Raw genomic sequence first — 21,654 nt, forward strand, 5'->3', positions numbered from 1 at the left:
TTTTTTTTTCTTCCACCCTCATCATTCCACCCCTCCATCCATCTTTCCCAACATAAGCATGAATCAGCCGCTTTCCCTCTCTGAATTTCCTTTCTTAGATAACACAGCAAGTTACTGCTGTTGCAGCAGTATTACCTGTTGCAAGTAATAGGGAATTGACTTCTTTTCCTTGAGACCCAGGGTATATATGGATGTGCTTCACGAGGCTCCGGAGTGTAACTTGGGAAACGTTCACTTTAACCTTTGACAAAACTGGAGTTTCATAATGCCCAAATACCCAGAAAGGAAGAACCAACAGATCAAATCAAATGCCTAAGTAATTGTTTTTGAGAGCCCTGAGCTGAAACATTCCAGGAATGTATTTTTCTCATAACAAGAAAAGCCATTGGAAATAAAAGAAAAAAAGTGCAAAAATGAAAAATGAAAGAGGGGGAGGGGGAGAAGACACTTTCCAAGTACACTGTGTTAAAGAAAATAGCTTTTGGTTATGTCCTTATTGAAAAAGAAAAGATATTTCCTTGGGAAAAAAAAAAAAGAAAGAAATAAAAGAAACAGCAGCAATTTCCTATTAAAACACATTCTTTGATACGTAAAGATCTGAGGTGCAATCTGGGACACGAGGGCTTTTTGCGTCTAAAAGGATCTAAGATTTCATTTGCTTGCCTTGAAGTAATAGAGATGTGCAGGCTACAGATTTTGTTACTGACTCCCGGTGCTTTCTGACTCTCTCAGCTCTCCGTTTCAAAGAGGGGCTGAAGCAAATTCAGCGGTGTGGGGGGGTGGGAAGGCAGCCGCCCTGCTGTGTGTTGGGAGTGGTGCTGAGCCTGGGTGCAGCCCCACAGCTGCTTCAGCCAGGCTCGGTCTGAGCTGCTGCAGTCTCCGCTGTGCCCTCCTCATCCCCCTGTGCACTGACGCTGGAGCTTTTGGAGCTTGCCAGTGAGTCAGCTCGGGAAAGTGATCTGGCTGAAAAAGATTTTGAGACAAATTGGATTTTTGGTGTTGGGAGTGGGGAGGACCATTTGTTTTGGTTTTGGTTGCTTTTTAAATATTTTATTTTATTTTATTTTATTTTATTTTATTTTATTTTATTTTATTTTATTTTATTTTATTTTATTTTATTTTATTTTATTTTATTTTATTTTATTTTATTTTATTTTATTTTATTTTATTTTATTTTATTTTTTAGCTTCATTCATGTCTCAGTTACCTATATAAATAGTGCCAGCAGGTGGAAAAAGATGGGGATGTTTGATTAGAAACAAGGAAGAGGGAAGCATTATTCCTGCCCAGGGCAGGGGGGTTGGAACTAGATGATCTGTAAGGTCCCTCCAACCCGAACCATTCTGTGATTCTATTCTATGATTATCACAACTTGAACTGAAGTAAAAATGGATCTCGGTAGCGTGTCTCATTGTAGTGTCCTATGTAAACTTTAATCTTTTTTTAGTTATTGGGGAAAAACTCCTGATCATCTGTGTGCGTGCATGTTTCCATGCTTATGTTTTTCTCACTGTATATATAATTAAGCGCACACACCTTTGTGTGTCTGAAAATAAAAGTGGATAAAAATAGGTACAGCATTTCAACACGCTGTTTCCTGTGTGTTTACTGCTGTAATGACAGTCTTTTCATCTACTCCAATTTCTATAAATGTACATCTGTAAACATTTCAGACAAATAGGAATTAACATTGAATTGAACTTCTGACTTTCATGGCTGCAGATTCTGCTCTTGTTTGTTTTTAGATTGTATCCGGTCTCTTGTTCCCTTTTATACCCCTTCCCTCCCATTCCTGCGTTTTCGGCCCCACTGGACTAAGGTCTGGGACAGTCAGAGCTCTGGCATTGAAAGATAAGCAGTAAAGATAACAGAAGTCTTTAAAAGTTGCAGCTGCATTAATACGAAACAAATATTTGCACAGATAAAGAGATTTAACTGGTTGAATAAGATGATCTGAAGCACACCTGTGACAGCGTGAATAGTAGGTGTGGGAGCGGGGCAGAAATGCAGCTCAGATTGTTTCGTTCTTCACCTTTTCAACCTAATCTACTGTTGAATCTATTACTGTGAGCTGAAGGATTCTCTTTATGACCTGTAATTATTAGCAAATTCTGAAAGAGTTTCAAAGTCGTTAGTTTTCTTTTAAAGTGAGCATTCAGTCTTGGTGCGTATTAGCTCTTTTGCCTGACATTCCCTTCTGAACATAATGCTGTGGTTTGTTTTTTTTTTTCTCAGTATTTTCCCCTTTCTCTTAAAATTTCCAGTGTAATATTTTCACACCCCAACAGCTGTAGTTTGGTGCCACTGTACGCGCTGAAGGAGTTGGGTTGGGGGATAGGAGGCCCCAAACCCAAGGTGGTAACCTAGCATTTCCACACGTTATACTTTGGTGTCCTCTGTGTTATAAGCTTCAGGAGTTAGCAGAAGCCCTTGCTGAAAAATTCTTTCCTGTAGGAGATGAACGTAAGTGTGTGTGTGTAGTCTTAAAAGATGGAATGTAGCATGTATAGACATCATAACTGTTCGGTTGTTGCCCACTTCTGCTGCTTTTCTTTTTTCTAAAGCCTATGAATTGTCTTTCTGTGAGAAGACACTCAAAAAATAAGGATTCTCTCATTTATTAACGTTTGATGCACCTTGCTGCTTTGTCTGCATTGATTTGCTGAACTAGTGTAAGTAGGCCCACGTTTTTATTCTATTCCCCTCCACCCCCTCCCCAGCCCCATGAAATGCCATGCATTCCAGTGGAATTACGTCAACAAATAACCTTGCAAACAAGAGTCAGTTCTGCCCATTAAGCCTGTGCTCGGGTTGGATACGTGTTAAGTATTAAATATTTGAAAGAACAGCGCACACAGAGCATTCTAAATGTGAAAATACAGGGGTGGAGTGGGGTGCGATGGGGGGCCCTTTCCCCTTCGGGTTTGGAGATTTCTGTGTGGAGAAAGCTTCCAAAGTTTTAAGGTTCATTTCTTTATTAAGACAGTGGAGAAATAGAATTGGCTGAAGAGAATAAATAACATTTGGGTACACAAAGACTCCGGAAAGCAGTGTACGTATTGTCCAGCATTTGTTCTGTGGATCTAATTGGGATATCAGAGCAATAGGGTTTTTTGCATAATTAGGCTGTGTTTAACGGCTTCCTGAGCTGGGAACAATTGTGGCTCCCAGAAGCCCAATATGATTTTCAGTGTCTTATCGATGTCCGGTTTAACTGGACACTCGCACAGTGCGGGGAATAGAGCTTTTTGCTAGAACATCTGTTGAACCATATGTCTTGGCACCTGGTTCAGATGGCGATAACTGTGGCAGTAATGAGTCCATCCATCATTGCTGAGCTTTGCATTAACATAGCATTGGATTAGGGAAAAGCGGCTTGTTCTGGCTTTGCAGTCGGATGTGTTTTGCCACGGTGATACCATTTGCTTTGACGAATCTGAAATTCAAAGGGGGTATACCGCATGCATTTAAAAGTTTAATGCGCGCCTGGTAATCCTGCGCAGATTGCCGTCGGAGGGGTGGCGAGCGGGCCAATCTGTCAGCAATAGCTGTGGGTGCTGGCTAACGGCCGCTCCACTTGGGCTGCCAAGGCTGGCAAGGCAGCCCCGCGCTCGCCCGTGGAGAGGCTCGTCAGCGTTAATGCGGTCTGATGCAGCCCTTCTCTCCGCCGGAGGAAAATGTCGTTCCTTGTGGGATAACAGATAATTAAAGCGATTGCCTGAGAGTAATAATTGAAAAAGTGAAATTAAAAAGCATTATGGAAAATAAAATGCAAATTGCTGTAAAAACAATGGAGTCGGGCTGACCTCCCAGCGGTACCAACTGTTAGTGGAGGATGAACGAGCATCTGCATGGTTGTCTGTTCGGGCCCAAACAACTGCCCGTATCCCGCTCCCTTTCTTGAGGAAACTGCCATAACTCTTAATGAATGCCCTGTTCACCAGCATCTTGGGTTTTGGTGCCCATTGGCACCGAACATGATTTGATATTTAGCGTTTGTTTTTCTTGCTAGGTATTGCGTATGCGTGCTCTTTAACAACGCTTTGGACTGGGCACATGCAGATGGTGTCCTGTGACAATGCATTCGGGCACATCGTTGTGCAGGACCAATATAGTATTTCAGGAATTTAGACTGGAGAGCGTACATGAGAAACCTGCGCTTCTGGCAGGGGGTCGAGTGATACAACATCAACTGTTTTGTTTTGCTTTTTGGAAGGACAGTATTTCCTCTCAGTTGTGCCACACGATTCCTTTCTTCTCACTGTACCCAGAAGGTGAAAGCGTGGATCAGTATTCAGCAGGGGGGTTTGAAGTACGGGCTGTGGGTCTGTGGGGGAAACCATTTAACTGCAGTGAAGCGTTGGGAGGCTCGCTCGTGGGCTCTGAAAAAATGTATCTATAATAGGATGGTCACGTCCCATTTAACTTTGTTTTACGTAGTTTGCATGTTTTTTCTACTTTGAATTTTTCATAGTTTTCTAATGTAACTTTGGAGATACTGTTGATTAACAGTTTGATACACTTAATTAACTGGTTAAGATACCGTTTCTTTAGTTTGATGATAAAAACATTTTCTGTTAAAGTGCGTCTGCCTATTCACCCTTTTCATTACCTTTGAAGAATGTTTTTTGTTGGTTTGCACAAATGTTACGACCCATGAAAGTTAAGGGGAGCTGAGCATGCTCTGAATGTTAGAGAAGCTTTGTTGTTTTGCTTTTTCTTTTGTGGGGCCTAGAGGAAGTTCAGAGAAGGTGCTTTGTTAGCATCCGCAAGGTTTCAGCTGTGGAACTATGATGGAGATTTTTGGTCCCCTTTTTTGGTTTTAGTCAACTGTCAAGTCTGATGCTTTTCGGTGTTGAACTGAAATAAGTCAGTTGCTTTTACTTATAGCAAAGACGTTTTTGAAACTGAGCAACGGAATAGGGAAGCATAGAGGACAGGGCTTCTCTTTTGCGATGACTTGTCTATTTTACCCGCATTTTCACCTCATTGTATTTGTGTTCTGTGATAGACGTTCCGGTTTTCCTAACATTTTTTCAAAGGTGTGTGAAAAGGTTCCTTGAAGTGATATATCAAGCTCCTTGTAAATGACTTGACTTTTAGTTTACTCTGTATCACACACTGCTGACTCTGACATGGTTATGAAGAACATTCAACAATGAATAATAAGGTATTCATAACTTCATATTTGATATTCTTCTTCTAACTTGTTTGCTTCACAAAGGTTTTTTTTGCCCTTTCTTTTCACTCTGTATTCACCTTTAATGATATCTATGTCATTTAACTGTGAATGAACCATTCTCCCTCTCTCCCTCCTCAATTTATCAGCTTCTTGGATAAATATGGCAGTTCTCCCTAGATGCCTGGTCATCTTAGGTTTCAGCAACATGAAATACTGTAATCCTCCTGGTTTTAATTTAGTTCTGCCCCAGTTAACTAAATCCTTCAGCCTGCGTAGCTACCAGTCATTTAGTTTACATGGCAGCCTTTGGGGTTGTCATCCCTGTGGGTCTTCCCGAGGGATACTGATGCTCCCGCAGTGGCTGGAGCATCAGGTGCTGGGGGCTATGCCGCTGCCGGGGCCCATGCCCACGGTGGTGCTGCCGGGGGCAGCTCTCACTGCCCACCACTAACGCCACTCACCGTCTTCTCCTTCTCCCTCCGGTTTGTAGTGTCCAGCTAGACCAACTGTGATGGAAGTCGCTGTGTGTAGTCCTGGTAGTATTTCCTCAGCCAGCCAAGTGGCTTACACCCATATAAATGAGACACCTGAAATTAAGATGATGTTTATAAAAACATATATTCTTACAAATTCCTTGAGTATTGAATCCTGCGAGTCTTGTCTGTTAATGCCTGCATTCAGGTTGTCTCCTCCTTAGCGATGTGATGAGCTGTGGAATACCTCCGGCCCTAGTTTCCTCAAGTAGCTGCAGGACTTAATGAATTACAGAATAATAAGAGCAGCTCATATACTTGGCTGCTTTTAGAAAAGAGTAAAATCGTCTGCTGAGAAGTGTTTGAGGAACCGTTTTGTGTGGTGTTGGTCTTCATTAGTGGGGTTTTTTGCAACATTTTTTCCTTCATTGTCTTCTCCTAACTAATCAGATTTTTTGTTTCCAGCCGCAGGATGAATACCGTAGTTCAGCATGCACTGCTCAAGGTGATACAGATCTTTAATCACTGTGTCCAGAGTTAATATTTCTGTGAATTATGTTTTGGGTTTTTTTTTTAAAGAAAATCAACGACACTGCATTCAGGAACTATAGCTTTCGGAAAAGCTTCTTTTGTTATTAATTTTTTTAAATATAGATATTTTTGTGGCATATGTTAGATCAGGTTCAGAATAAGAGGCTTTAAAATATCCAGAGAAAGCGAATGTTGTTTTTATTTGTGTAGTGGAATGGCCAGGGACATTGTAATATGAATTTTGCTATTTTGCCTCCAGTGGATTTTATTATAATAAAATAAATTGATATTGCCACCTCTGAAGGGCCAGATGGCTCTCAATTACATTATTTCATGAGAAACCTTGCTTTCTTCGATAGGAGGTTCAGTGCAGTGTGAGAGAAGTTGAGCTACTTCAAAGCGGTCAAGTTTGAGTAACAGCAGTGCATGTAACCAAGACATTTAAAGTAATCATGGATTTTTCTGTACTGCAGTGCAGGATGCAGGATAAAACTTGGCTTGTCACATTTATTCAAGATCTTCAGTATATGTTTGCGTGGGAAAAGCTGTGTTGCTTTTCCTGCTAATAAATGAATTTCATTGGAAAGCAGGATCTCAGTCTGGTTTGCCATGGATATGGGGAGACCAGGAAGTTAAAGCAGGTTGTATTAATTTCCTACTAAAAAGAAGTTATGCTTTCTCTTAAAAATTGGACAAACAAAAGAAATTGCGACTTCACCTTCTTGTATACTGAGAATAAGATAGGACTATTTAGGTGTATTATTTAAGCTATAGTTGGAATTCTTGTTCTGCTTGAAAAAAGTGATTTCTTAGGCTTAAATCATGTATTTGTAAATACAATTGACTGAAAAAAAATCCCATTTGCTCGGTCATTTGCTTTTTTGCATGTGGGGAAAAAACTATTTACCGTTTCATATGATAAATAGATATCATGTTTTATTATGTTATTAGATGATTAATAAATTTTAAAGTCCCAAGAATATACACTGAGATATTTGTGTAAAAGAATAAATAAAAATAATAATAATTAAATTTTTTTTAAAGAAAGATTTTTCTCAATTTGGAAATTTTGTCCTAAATGCTGTAAAAGCCTATTGCTGTGTGTGCTGAAAAGTGCCAGACAGATACATGTAAATAAAATTTTAAAAGTATAGTTATTTGCGTTGTTTATTCCCCTCATGTTGTTTTAGTTTTCAAAAACTTCTTTTGGCAGAGATAGCATGTTATTGCTGGCATTCAGACTATCCACATTCAACCCTTTTCCCTCTCGCAAAAAAACCCGGCATTTCTCCCTTCTCTCCAAAAATTTTGGAGCACGTTGTTTACAAATTCCCTTTTCCTTGGGGCAGCAGAAACGTAATTCCCCAGGCTGCTGGGAGCATCCTTCCAGCCCTTCTGCTGTCCGGTGAAGTTTTGATTGCACCATCGGGACCAAGTTTGCTTAGACAAACTCTGGGCTTGCGCCCTGCTCCCTGCACAGATCCTGCCCTCTCCTCCTCTCCCTGCGGCCGTGCAGTGAATCCAATCATGAGCTAATCCGTTTAGTGATGATAATATATGGGGGAGGGAATATGTTTTCCAGGAAGGTGGGTGGTTTTTTTTATTATTATTTATTTATTTTTTTTTATTCCAGGTCAGTTTTCTGTATGAGCATAGGAGTGAAGGCGAGGAGGGCACGAGTAGGGGCCAGCTGAATTGGGCGCTGCTGCCACAGTAGAGCGCGTGTCACTGCAGCCGAAGTGTTGACATCTTCTGATCTCTGGAGGCATCCCGGCATCCAGCCGAGAGCCTGAGAAGGCAACCAGAGTTGACTGTAATTATTAGCAGCGGAGAGGACTTATTTTAAGGTGTTTACACTAAGAAAGGGTCAGGGATGTGTAAGGTTGAGCTGTCCAGGCTGATAAAAATCAGTGGTAGGAAAAAAAGGAGTTCAGGAAAATTTAGAGGGAACGTCACCAGAAAAACTTACGGTATCTTCTTACTGTTTAAACCAAAAAAGCAGAAACCACCACTTTTCCATCTGAAAAGTTGAGAAAGAAATGCAGATAAGTTTTAAATTTGTATTAGAAAACTGGGTATGCACCTAAATTCTACCAATTAAATAAGATTAGGCTTAGATGCTTCTGGTTACATTCAGGTTCTGGAAGATGCACTAAAATTTCATTTCGTGTTTATTAAATGCTTAATTTCTTTTGTGAGGAATTTAAGGCTAATTTTTAATTTGCCTATGATTGTTTTTTAAGCTGCGTAGACTTTACTGTTGACTTTGTTTGAAATATAGATGATCTCATTTCATTGCCTGAAAAATAAAATTAATAAAATCATGTTCCTATCAAATTAAAAATAACCTTGAAGTCATCGAGACTTATTTAAGGTCAATATTTTAAATGCTTGAAATGCCAGAATTAAGGAGTTTTTTCCACATGCTTTCATTTCTTTTAATCAAGTGTTTATAGAGTGCAGTTCTTTGTGAAGCCCACAGTTATTTTCACAAAAGAACTGCCTGGTGGTGACCTCTTCTAAATGAGCAATTCAGGGTTATCAAATCAGACAGCAAGGGACTGGAGGAACCAAGGATTGCACAGGGTACAGCCATTATCTATTAGTATAACTCCACATTAATTTTAAATTGAATTTTTAAAACCTAATTGAGCAGCATTTTCAAGCTCTGTTCAGTGTGAGCAGGACATAAATTGAAACAGTATGTACCAGGAACCCTCTGATATGCAGAGAGCACTGCTGCCTTTCTTTCCTCTCCTTTAAAATCGGTAGTAATGCCCTGACATTAAAAAGAAGAATTTAATTAAGAGATCGTGGCAGTGCATCTGAACTCTGGCTGGCTAATGGCTTATCGGTGTAAGGTGTATGCACCGAAATGAATGCAGGGTATTTTTTTTTAACATCCATTTTTAAGTGACAATGCCATTCTGTTTAAACTTCTCATCATTTTAATGACGGAAAAATATTTTAATGGATAAGCTGTATGTGAAGATAGAGTTTGAAGATGTAATTGTGCAGTTGGATTCCCAAGAAACAAATCCTAATACAGAGAAATTTGAGCAACTACCCTAAGCCTTGTAAGATCAAGCGGTAGGAAATCACTAATGTAAATAGAAAAGAAAATCCTAGGTTTTGTTGTTGGAGTAGAACTGTAAAGCTTGTTAAATTTTATTTTGATTAATTGTTCTGAAAGTGCATTAGTATTTCATTTTAAGTAGGAGCCCAATTCACTTTGTTTCTCACCATAAAGCCTGCAGATGAGCTTAAGTAAGCAAGTTCTGGGCTTTGGAGGGTAAATTATTTTACACAGCAACCTTGCATGTGCTTCTCTGCTGTAGACTGAGCGCTTGGCCTTCAAATTTAAAGCGCTGAACTTATTGAAAGGAGTCTTTCATTTTAGAAAACTCTCTAATATTTATTTTTCCCTGCATTACGTGCGTTACTTGCCAATTCTGCTATCATATAAATGTAGCAATGCGCCTTCTGTTTGCTATATGCTGCTTGGTCATTTTAACAGTTACGTGGCAAGTTTGTGTTGGTGGGGGAGCTCGACTTCCCTTTGCTGGCTGGCCATGGTGTGGCGAGGAGAGTATGGGCTGTGGGAGGCCACGGGCATGCACCAGAGGAAGAAAGTACCATGAGGTTTGTTTAATTTGGTTACTTCAAGGCACCATATCAAAGTTTCGTATTAAGTTATCATTCCAGAGAGTTGAAGCCTTTGGTTGAAACGGGGTGGGGGGGGTAGCTTGAAAATCCTGCATTCGGATTTAGCTTTTGCTATCAGGAGAAGCCAGCTAAAAGGAGGGGGTGGTGCACCTCCCACAAAATAATTTACTGTAGCTTAAGAAGCATTGAAATAATACTTTTATGAAATGAAAAAAAGCCTTTAACATCACCCCTCATTTGAGTGATATTGGAATTTAATAATTTCATTGATCCCTGAAGTTCAATAAGGCCTTTCTGTCGTAGGCGTCTTTGCAGGCATCAGCAAACTTCCTTAATTCTTCTTAATAGCAGGCAGATACTTGGAGCTGAGAAGGGAGCCGGTGCCTGCCGCGGGGCAGCTGTGCTGCAGTGGATCCGGGTTTCCAAGTTCCCAGCCTCTGCCACTTTTGCCCTGTGAACATCCTTCAGACAGCATCCCTGTGATAAGCAGGCTTTGGGCGGTTACGGGCTGTGACTCTGATTTAGGGAGAAGCAGTGCGACTGTCTTTTGGCAGCATCTCATGTGCCATCGTCTTTTGGAGATCTATTTTCCCTCTCTGCATCTCACCGGACTTTCTGGCCCAGCCCCACAAGCTGAGCTTGCCCCTGGCTCGCGGCTCCCTGATGCTTCTGGTGCCATGAGACAAAGGGTAGCTGTGGAGAGGGAATGGGGCAAATTCTTCATGAAATGAGGAAGGGTCACACCTATAAACCTATCGATAAAGGTGATGGTGTGGTCTGTGCAGTGGAATACCAGGGACTGAAAGAACTTGATGTCTGCTAGGTTTGGTATAAATGAATGTTTTTCCCCATGGGAAGGGTGCTTTGACTGGAGCAATAAAGACAGCAGAAGCTAAAATTCATCTGTTTAAACATATTAATGGTTAAAATTAACACTTGTTACAGTGAGTTTGCAGCAGTGCTGAACCCCTGGCTAGTGTATCGCAAAACTGGAGAGTGACTAACCTGTGCTGAGATCGCGAAGGGTAGATGTAAAATGAAGTGTTGGAGTATTATGAAGTACTTCTGCCTGCGACAGGAGGCTGGCTAATAAACACATGCAGCATTAACTCATTTCCTTTTTCCCCCTTTCTATTTTTGCCACAGGCTTTCAGGTTATTAAATTTTGTGGCTCAGTAGTGCCGCTTCTTGTGTTAGACAGAAAGCTTGGAGTTTAAGACCTCAATGAAGTTTCTCATTCCAGGGGTTGATTGGAGCTAAAAATGTCCGTGGAGGTCACGTTTTGCTACGTATTGAGCAGAGCAGGCGATGCAGTTACAAGGAAATATCTTACCCGTGACTGAGCAAAGCTGAATGCTCAGAAACTGTATTCTGGTCGGGGAATAACATGCAGTTGATCCACGGGAGAGAGCAGGGGCATCGTTCGTTCACTTGGTGCACATTTCTGGTTGTTTTTTTTTTTAATGCTAACTTTTGATGGAGGATCTGTTCTTCGATTAAAATCAAAATTGAGCATTTAATACGAATGGGAATAAGGAAAAAGGGTCGCAAAAGAGCTCAAACTCTTTCTACCTTACCGACCTCCCACCCTGCCCCGCAGGTCCAGACAGATTAAATTTTTCAGTGATTTGTGGTAGATACGATTTTTTCAGAACTCTTTGAACTCCTTCCTTTAAATGAGAAATACATCATTCCTCTTTTAGCAGCTTTATTCACTCCCCTTTTTATTTCAACTAGCTTTAGGTAGGTAGGGGGTGCTTAGTATAACAAAGGTACAATTTTAGAAGGTATTGAATTTGGGCAGATAAAAGGGAGCATTAAAAAGGAAACATAGGCTGGCTGCTGAAAAAGAGCTGTTGGAAACCTATGAAACACCTCAATGCCAGGTTTGTTTAAATATTTCTTACAATACACCCAGTGTATCTGTTACAATTTTATTTAAAGTTGAATGGATTTTCTTAGGAGTACAGCTGCTACTGCTGGGCTCTCCTGTGTTTCCATCTCTGAAGCAACCGCAGTTGGGTATGTCATGGTCATGTTTTGTGGCAGTGCGAAAGCCTGATGCTTTTCACCCCCAAATTTAATTCTGAAATGTTTTTGAGTGCCTCTTCTCTCTTGATGGGACCTCAGCACCGAGCTCTTCTACCATGGAAATGCAGCACAGGGTGAATGTGTTAGTTTTTATGTACTCTTTGTATGATGATCATGGTAAATGTCTTCATATTCTTAGGAGATAACTCTGCCTTGGTTTCTCTTATTTTCAGAGAAGAAATGGTGAAGATATTCCAGTTGCTCAGACTAAAAATATCAATCACAGAAGATTTGCTGCTACCTTTAAGTTGCAAGAGGTGACAAAAACCGACCAGGATTTATACCGCTGTGTAACTCAGTCAGAGAGAGGTTCAGGAGTGTCAAATTTTGCTCAACTTATTGTTCGAGGTAAAGTGTTAATTGTTTTCATTTTATCCATTTCACTGCTCTTAATACTGGCGCTTTCTACTTAAACCTTTTATTTAGCCTGCAGGTGCCTTGAAATGATCATACAAACATAGCCCTGTGAAGCTTCCGAAACTGTCATAAAATGAAAGGCTGGTTTGCAAAACTTCTTACCATTGCTTTCCATAGAATGCATCTGTGGAAAAGCCCTGCTCCTGCAATGTGTGTAACATGTCTGTATGCTTTTCTGTGGATGCTATTTGTTGAACTTAAGGTGAAAACTGCTTGACTGTTCATAATTATTTTTACAGGTATGAGAGAAGACACTGTAGTTTGTTAACATGTCCTTTTAAAACCTGTTGCCTTGAGCAGACTGGTTGTACAGCAAATAATAATACATTGTTCTGTTACCTGGGAGACAGGTATATAAAAATGGTTGTAAGCTTTCACCTTACCCAAGGACTGAGAGCCTTATGGAGGTGTTCTATGATGATTTCCAACCTCTGAAAAAGGAGGAAGAAAATGAAAAACTTTCTTTTATTTCTACTTGAAACACTTTTTTGTTGCAATTAATCCAGAAGCCTGCTGGGGTGCAACCGTAGCTTGTGTTGTGACAATGTCATTTATTTATGCCTTTTTGTGTTCTGGAAGCATGTCATCTGACTGGCAGGGATATGGTTGAATACGGGAGTTACAGTTTTCGCTTCCGAAAGTCACTCGCTGTTTGGCCTAGGATAAGCTATAGACTCTCTCCTTGCCTAATTGTGTCACGTACAAAATTGTCCATTTTGCTCTTAGTTGTGATGAGGCTTAATGTTTTTGAAGAGGGGGGAAAGAAGCGGTGTACAAAATCTGCCTGTGATGCTGCTGCCTGTTTTGGCCAGGTTAGTGCAGGGGTTGGGCACATGACGGGCTCTCGCTTGACTCATCGGTCCATCAATTGGCTCTTTGGTCAGTCGGCATCTGGGAGTCAGTCACTGGGTCTGGAGCTGGGACAGGGGAAGGAAGTTTGTCCACAGCATGTAGAAATAAAAGTAGCATAGGAAATGGTCTAAGATATTTGGTATCTGACATTTGCTGTCAGAGGTCTTTTCCCTGGGAGACCAGTTGATTGAGGTCAACTGGGTTTTATGCCTTCTATATAACATCAATAAAAATGGGCTTTGCTGACCATATGAGGATTTAGACAATATGTTAACGGCTCTTTTTTTATTCTGTAGATGTACTTTTTGTCTAGCAAAGTGCAAGATGGACTCCATCCTAATACAATGAAATTAGTCCAGTTACAGCACAAAAACAGACTTTCTGTTTTGTTGTTAGAAAAGCAGGGCAAATGGATATATTTATCCAATAAATGAAGTTGTCTGGTTGCTTTTTTTTTCTATTATAATAGACCAATAAAATGGTGTTTAAACCACTATTTCTCCCAAAAATGAGATAACAGTATCAAGCTTCATAGTACTCTCTTTTTCAATGCAGCATATCATTCTGCTGAGAAGCTTGGGTCATTTGATAGAGATTACCATCTTTATGGCTCAAAACATAAGCTTGATATCTAGCTATATATTCAACAGCTGTAGAGGTTTCATATTTTAAGGTTAATTTTACTTTTTGTATGCTTTTTGCATTAGAAGCCCAAGAATTTTAAGGTGTTTATATATATATATATGTTTAAAAAAAAAAAAAGAAAAGAAAAATAAAAGAAAAAGATTAATCTTCAAAAACGTTTCTATATATTTGACATCATGGCAGAGAACAAAGATTCATGTTTTATGGTAGGATTTATTGCTTGCTGTTATATTTGAAAAGCAATATACAGTAATATATTTTCTTGTTTGTCTGGATAACCACTAAATAAATCTTGTTAGCCAAAAAAGCATACCCTTAGGGATCAGCTACCCTGGTGTTAAAACTGTGCTGAAAATTAAGCATAATGACAGGTCCTATATCTCAGTGGCACTTTAAAGCTGACATCCTGCTACATGGATACAAAAGATGATAATTTTAAAGGAAATTTTTGGGCCACTGATACGAATTGCCTTTAATAAGAGCTGGCATAGTATTGCCCATTGTCAAAGATGACCCAGGGGGAAGAGTTTATTAGTGCGTTTCCTTCTAAACTGGAAGTGACAGGGCATGCTTGGGGCCCTTTTGTTGCTGTTTGTAACAAATGAAAATTTTGCTGCAGAATTCTCATGCTGAAGAGTATTGATCTGTATGTTCTCACAGCCAGAGGAGGGGGAAAAAAAAAAGAAACACAATTTACTTTGTCATGGCTTTAGTATTGCTTCCAGATCATTTTGAGTAATGATAAGGTCTTTGGTTTGTAGAAGCCAAACTTTATTGACAACACTGGTTATCAGAGAGCAAGGGATGAAGAACAGGAGTTGTTGCCCAGTAACTCAAAAACCTGGGTGTTTAGGTATGTGACCAAGATGCTTACATACTCCATGTCTGTACAGAGATGTGGTACCATAAGATATGTGTAGAGGCATCTGATAGTTTTCTGATGGGCAGTCCATAAGTTAGTCTTGGTAATGTAAATTTCCAGTTATATAATGCACATCATATTGAAACACGGTTATTTCATTTTGAGCTTTAACAGAAGAACTACTTTCAGTGGAGTTTTAAACTTTATTATAAGTGTATACCTGAGAGGGATGGTATGTATTTAAAGACCCTGAAAGGGATAACTCAATTACTCTGATTAATTTTTCGAAGAAAAATCAGACTAGGGTAGGATTTGTAATTCAATTGTGACACTTTACCAAAAGTAGTTCCAGTCAATGATTTAAAGTCTCACCTTTGCTTAGAGTTGGGCTTCAGCTTCCAGCTCAGTGACTGCATTGTATTGATTTTTTTTTTTTTTCTTTTTTTTACATGGTTTCTGGGGCATTGCTGTCATTCTTAGATATGTGTAGAAGGAGCTCTCCCTTTGCCCTTCCTTTTACAGGAAGCTTGGTGCTGTCATTACTGTTAGTTGACTTATTCTCCTGAATAGGTCCATCTGATTAATCATCTATTTATATTTTCCCTTGGTGGCTGGTAAATTTACAATTTCTGGGAAGGTAATTTCTCAAAGTCTTTAGGGTTGTCTGCTCTCAACCTGAAGGGGGATGCTGGGAGGAACAGTAGCTGTGATACTTAAGCAAGAGTGAACAAGAAGACACGGACGGTTTCTTTCTTTTTACTTGTTTCTTTCTTTGTTTTGAGAACAAGTGCATCATGCTCTCAAAGTCTTGCCGCTCCTTTTGCTACTTAACATGGGATTGTAGAAATTAAGTGCCCAAAAACATCACCTGTGCCCCTGCTCATATGTATACTTGATAAATGCTATTGTGTAGAGTTTCTAAGTTACAGTACAAAATGTACTGATCTTCAGTCAGAAAAGGACTTTGCCACGTAGTCAGTTCTTGTACTGTGACATTGTCTGAAGTTGGCAATATTTATCAGAGAAGTGATCTCGTGTATCAAGAAATGAGGTAGTTCTCCTCACAGCCGTTGTGATCAACTTCTTGGTTGGACTGCCATGGTAAAAGTGGCTGTCAGGAGGACATAAAGCTGATGCTGCATTCTTATATGGTTTGATAGCAAAACTTTGTAAAATAATCCAAATTTAGTTTGCCCCTGTGGAATGTCTTACACTCAGGCAGTCCTGCAGGGACCATGAATAAAATCACCATTTTCTTTGGCTACAGTGTACCTGGAAGATCCAGATGAGTGATAAATCTTTATTTTTTTTATTTTATTTTCATGAAACAGCAGTGTAATGAATTACACTTTATGTGAACGGTTTCTATGCTTTCCCAAGTTTGTTTTTCTTTAAAGTAGCTACGCGTTGTTACCGGACTAATTCTACAAAACTTAAATATTATGTTATTAAATACTGCAAAATCAGCAGGAAATGCGGTGTGTTTTATGTAGTGAATCTTACATAGATTAGTTGGAAGAAAATGTCGGTTAGTGTTAAAGACAGGGAAGAAAAATAAGGGTAAAAAAAACCCTCAAAATGTATGAATCAACTGTAGCGTTTGTTAATAATACGCGAATAGCTCTACCATATGTCTGGTTCTACTGATAAGTTTCTTAGTTTTATTTGAGTCATAAATTATAACACTTTTTAATGTTTTTACTATGTGAACATAGTTTTTCTTTTTAACATTTCTTCATCCAATCCAAACAGCTCTTCTAGGTGGGGTCAAAGCAAGGGGAGGCCTACACCTTGATTTATAGTTCCAATATGGAATTGTCTTCATGTCCCTGGTAAATCCAAGCTAGCAACAGAAAAGAAAAGAAAGGCAATTTTCCTCCACATGTTTTCCTCTACTGTCTTCTGACTGTTCTTCCAGAAATCACAAGTTCTGGTAAAATGACCTGTTTGTATGAGTTTGTTAATATGAGAGAAGCTATTTTGTTTATTGGATTTGCTTTGACGTGGCAAAAGCCTCTCCTCTAAATCATTAGGTTCAAGTTTTGTCAGGGTTTGTGATGATATTCTTCTTTGTTTCCCTTACTGGACTGAGTTTGCCATCCGGAGCAGTTCTTACTATGTAAGTCAGTCTGGCAGTGACATTTCTGCCTTTCTTGCCTGAAATCCACAGCAATTTGGCTGGTCCCTGGTGATGCCAGAACACTGTGAAGATGGAGTTTGCCCCGGCAAGTGCTTCTCATGGGAGCATTATTTTTTTCCTCTTACAAAAAAACTCTGAAGTATTTCCATTTGAGAAAGTTGTGGACTGAAATTCAATTTCCAGATTTCACTAGTACTTGTTTTGTCTGGAAAAAAAATGAAACATCTGGACTTGCTCCAGATATGTGTCCTCAATTTTTCTACCTAGTTTATTTGTTCAGTATAATAGCAGACTTAAAAATATGCCAAGGAGAGCACTAGGTGGCAGATAGAAGTACATGCATCAGGTAGTCTGAATATATACTTGCTTGCCAATGGGCTGGCTTTTTGTACCAAATTTAGAAAATGACCCATATCTCTGTTCTCCAGTATTAAGTTCTCTGATGAATAGTAGATTTCATTTTTTTGCACCTCTGGTTATATCAGCCACCATCATAAATGCTAGAAAAATCAGGTTATCAGTGATACTTTGTAATGCGTTCAGAAATTCTTTCTCCAGGGGACGGTGGTGATATGTAATAGGGCTTTGGATGGTATCTTTGAGCTGAGTCTTTGCGTGTGTGTTTCTCTGAATTCACTGAACTTCAGAGCAGAGAGGAGGTTGGAGAGAGAGATTCCACAGTCCAAGTTGTTGAAATCTGTGAGCTTTACATCATTATCTTGGCTAAGGGCTCCTTTGAACCATTGCCAGACTTGTATAGGAGTATGCAGATGTTTTGGTTGTGAGTCAGAAGACCCATGTGGCTGCTATGCTTGGTTCATAAGGTGTGTTCCTGGAGTAGAGATACTAATTCTGTTACTCCCTTGGACCCTCAGATCACCTTCAGAACTACTTTATATTCCAAGTTTCCCTATTAGTTAAAGCATAATTCTCTCATGGTTGTATCCATGTAGGAAAAGTAGATGACAATGTCTTAATGACTTTGCAGCAGTTGGAAAAATAATGAAATGATTTTGTGAAGTTTTTCTAAACCTCACTAATAAAACACAAGTAATATTTTGGGTGTAAGCATCCTTCAGAGAGTCCAGGATCCAATTAACTTGATCTTTTTGTGGTATCCTCTGTTTTTAATTTCTCTACCGTATTAAGATCTTATCCTCTTTAAGCAGGTTTAACGCAGGAATCTTCCTATTTTCAATTCCCTGTTTCTTACAGCAGGTAAAGAGGGGCTGTCACCCCAAAGTCAAATCCTGCCTCCTTTACATAAGAAGAATGACACAAGAATACAGGAAAATACCTCAGTAAGTCTATATGTTCATAACTAATAAATTGAGCCAGATAGGCGTATGAAGAGCTCAGGACTCCTACCATACCAGAAGGAGTAGCAGCCTCGCTCTCTCCTCAGGCAACTCTTCTGTGCAAGTAAATCTGCTCGTCTCCTTTGCTGAGGCAACATTTGTCTCTGGTTTATGTAATTAATAGGTGCATTGCTCATTTTCTTTAGAAAACACAGGGAAGTTGCTTTTCCTGGAGAAGCAGGAGAAAGTAGTTTTGACTGCATTTTTAAAAGAAAGCTAAAGAGACTTGGATTCACAGGAGGTAACAGAAATGCAGAGTGTTTGGGATAGGCTCAATTCTATTGCTCTGTGTTGAACAATCTTGGCTGTGCAGGGTTACATTTGAAATGACAGAATCAGAGAATGGTTGAGGTTGGAAGGGACCTCTGGAGTCCATCTGGTCGAACCCTCATGCTGAAGAAGAATCGCTGGTTGCACAGGACCGTGTCCAGATGGTTTCTGAATATCTCCAAAGATGGAGACTCCGCAGCCTCCCTGGGCAACCTGTGCCAGTGCTTGGTCACCCTCAGAGTGAAAAAGCTTTTCCTGATGTTCAGACGACCCTCCTGCATTTCAGTTTGTGTCCATGGCCTCTGATCCTGTCACTGAAAAGAGCCTGGCTGTGTTCTCTTTGCACCCTCCCTTCAGGTATTTATACACATTGACGAGATCCCCCTTGAGCCTTCTCCAGGCTGACCAGTCCCAGCTCTCTCAGCCTTTCCTCATAGGAGGGATGCTCCATTCCCTTCATCATCTTTGAATGTCCCTTCATTGGACTCTCTCCAGCATGTCCATGTCTTGTACTGATGAGCTCAGCGCTGGACCCAGCACTTCGGGTGTTAACCTCACCAGTGCTGGGTAGAAGGATCACCTCCATTGACCTGCTGGCAATACTTTGTCTAAGACAACCCAGGATACCATTATGCTTCTTTGCCACAGGGGCACGTTGCTGGCTCATGTTTAACGTGTGTACACCAGGACCACCAGGTCTTTTTCTGCCAAGCTGCTTTCCAGCTGGGCGACCCCCAGCATATGCTGGTGCCTGGGGTTGTTCCTTGCCAGGTGCAGGACTTTGCAGTTACCCTTACTGAACTTTGAGGCTCTTGTCGACGCAATTCTCCAGCCTGTCGAGATCCCTCTGGCATTGTCAGCCACTCCTCCCAGTTTGGTGTCATCAGCAGACTTGCTGAGGGTACACTCTGCACCATCATCCAGATCATTAATGGACAAGTTAAACATGAAATGCTACAAGGCTTGGTAGCAGTCGGTTTCATTGTTTACTTTATTTCAAGGGAGGAGCAGTGTGCTTTCATTTCAAAGTCTTTTCATGTATATATATGATTTTTTTAAAAGTTTGTGTGGTACTATCACTAAAAGTAAAACCTTGTATTCTTGACAAAAATTAGTTTCCCCTTTGGTGTGATGGACTCTGCTTAGCTGATTGCTTCATTGCAGTGTTGGCTTGGTTTGGGTGGGGAGTGTTTCTATCTCCTTGTAATCCTCTTGACGTATTTTTTAATGTGAACTGTTGCTTTGTTGTAGTTCTGTGTTTTGTTCTTCAGGAAGATCTGAAACGTGTAAGGTAAAGCATGTATTTTGCTTTTATCTCGTAAGACGTGAGTTTTGTACTGCTTGATACAGTCTAAATTAATATTCTCATTAGGCAAAATCTAGCCTTTTCAGTGCTGATACACATCTTCTTACTGTATTCCCTGAACTTTAAGGTGACTGTTCTGGATCAGAGCAAAAGCCAAAGTCCTGTGGCTGGGCTCAGTAGCTGGTGTTTGGGGCAGAGTATCAGAGGAGAGCAGATGTAGGGGGTGTCCCTTGTTGGATTTTACCTTCCCAAGGGTCTGTGGTTCAGGCATCTTTTAAGTAAGGGGCAATACCCTCGCAGCCTGGACATTAGTGTTATGCCTCAGTTTCTCATTCAGGGAGAAGATGTGGGAGTGATAAAGCAGAGGGGCAAAGTACAGAGGCAGAGAGGGAATACTCTCCTCTTAACTTGTTTCTTCTTGAAAGCGTGCTGTTTGCTCTACACGTGAAGCCACAGAGCCTGTTAGAAGAGTTTATGGGAGACTAGCAAAATACAAAATTAATGGCTACATCAAAGAAGAAGTGACCATGCAAGGTGATTGAGCTGATATGAGGTGGTTTTTTTCAATCTTTATTTTTATTAGGTCTTGTCCTAACCAATCAAACTCAATCCTATTATTTCTCACAGGTAGGAATGGATAACGTATAACCTCTTGTGTCAAAGCATGGATTTATAACCTCTGTAGAGTTTTGCCTAACTGCTAAATATCTTTATATAAGGATCATAGTTAACTTAAAAATCACCTATTAAAAAATAACCATGTAGGAACCAAAACAGATTCATGGTTAACTAATTAACTAATTTGGTGCATCGACATTGTTTATTTACGGTTTTCATTGCCTGGTGTATACTTTTTCCTGACATCCGTGGTGGGTGCTGATGCTGTGTGGCACTTTGGTTCATGAGTCCAAGCAGCCAGCAGTTTCTGTTGTGTTTTCTGTAAGGCTTCATCCCACCTGGGTGAGAGCAAACGGGATAGCAAACCCCGGGGAAGACCTCTTCTCTTCTCTCTCCACTCACTTCTCAGGGGAGACCATGATGGGACCTCTCTTTCCACGGGCTCTGGGTGGAAACCAGCAGGACAAAGGAAAAAAAGAGGAGGAAGGAAGGCTAGGGATGCTGGTAATTAGCTAGATTGATATTTACGTAGCTATTTTTATTTCTTTCTGAGAATTGCTTTTATATATCTGAAGCTGATATATTTCTAGGCATCTGATCACTTTTAGAACTACAAATAGTTTTTCTTGCATCTTTCCAAATTATTAGGTGTGACGCTATTTTGTGGGTCACTATGTGTGCTGCTATGTTATGTTCAGGAATGAACATGGCGTAGGCCTGGATGGTTTTCTGACGATTGTCTTCAGCCACGTACATAAGCGTTCGGACAGGAATGTGCTCTCAAAGCAAATCTCTGGATTGTCCCCACTTCTTGCCCCTCAGTTCCCATCAGAACAAGGGAACTATCCTTCTTTCAGAGGGAACTAATGCTTCAGAGGCACAGAATGCTTTCCAGCTGCCAGTAAGAATCCAGTAATGACTAAAGCTCATCCCAGGCAAAACTACGTGAAACAAATATAGAGGGGTTACTGGGTCCTCAGCACCTTCACTCTGCAGGTCTGCTCCTGTTGTCCCACACCACTTGCTAGCACAGCATAGGGAAATCCCATCAGTTGATAAAGCACACCCCTTTTTTTTTTTTTTTTTTTCTCTCCACCAAGATTACCCAGAAAAAGAACTTTTGAAATTAGGTTTGTAATCCGGATCCCTCTCGCCATGTGGAGGGGGAATGCCCGTGCTGGCCCAAGAGGGACCAGTGCAGAGCTGGGGAGGGCTGTGCCTGGGCAGGGCTCTAGGGATCGCT

At 40.4% G+C, this 21,654-nt stretch overlaps 1 protein-coding gene across 11 annotated transcripts in view; it reads left to right on the forward strand.

The window, feature by feature from the left end:
* The window catches only part of PTPRK (protein tyrosine phosphatase receptor type K), a 425,922-nt gene that overhangs the window by 198,698 nt on the left and 205,570 nt on the right, over positions 1 to 21,654 (forward strand). For all 11 annotated transcript variants that reach the window (XM_063329637.1, XM_063329639.1, XM_063329640.1 and 8 more), the window contains exon 6: positions 12,117 to 12,291. In XM_063329637.1, the coding sequence (XP_063185707.1) occupies positions 12,117 to 12,291 (175 nt within the window). The remainder of the gene's footprint in view (positions 1 to 12,116; positions 12,292 to 21,654) is intronic.

This window comes from Chroicocephalus ridibundus, chromosome 3 (genome assembly GCF_963924245.1).
Source record: "Chroicocephalus ridibundus chromosome 3, bChrRid1.1, whole genome shotgun sequence".
Taxonomy (NCBI): domain Eukaryota; kingdom Metazoa; phylum Chordata; class Aves; order Charadriiformes; family Laridae; genus Chroicocephalus; species Chroicocephalus ridibundus.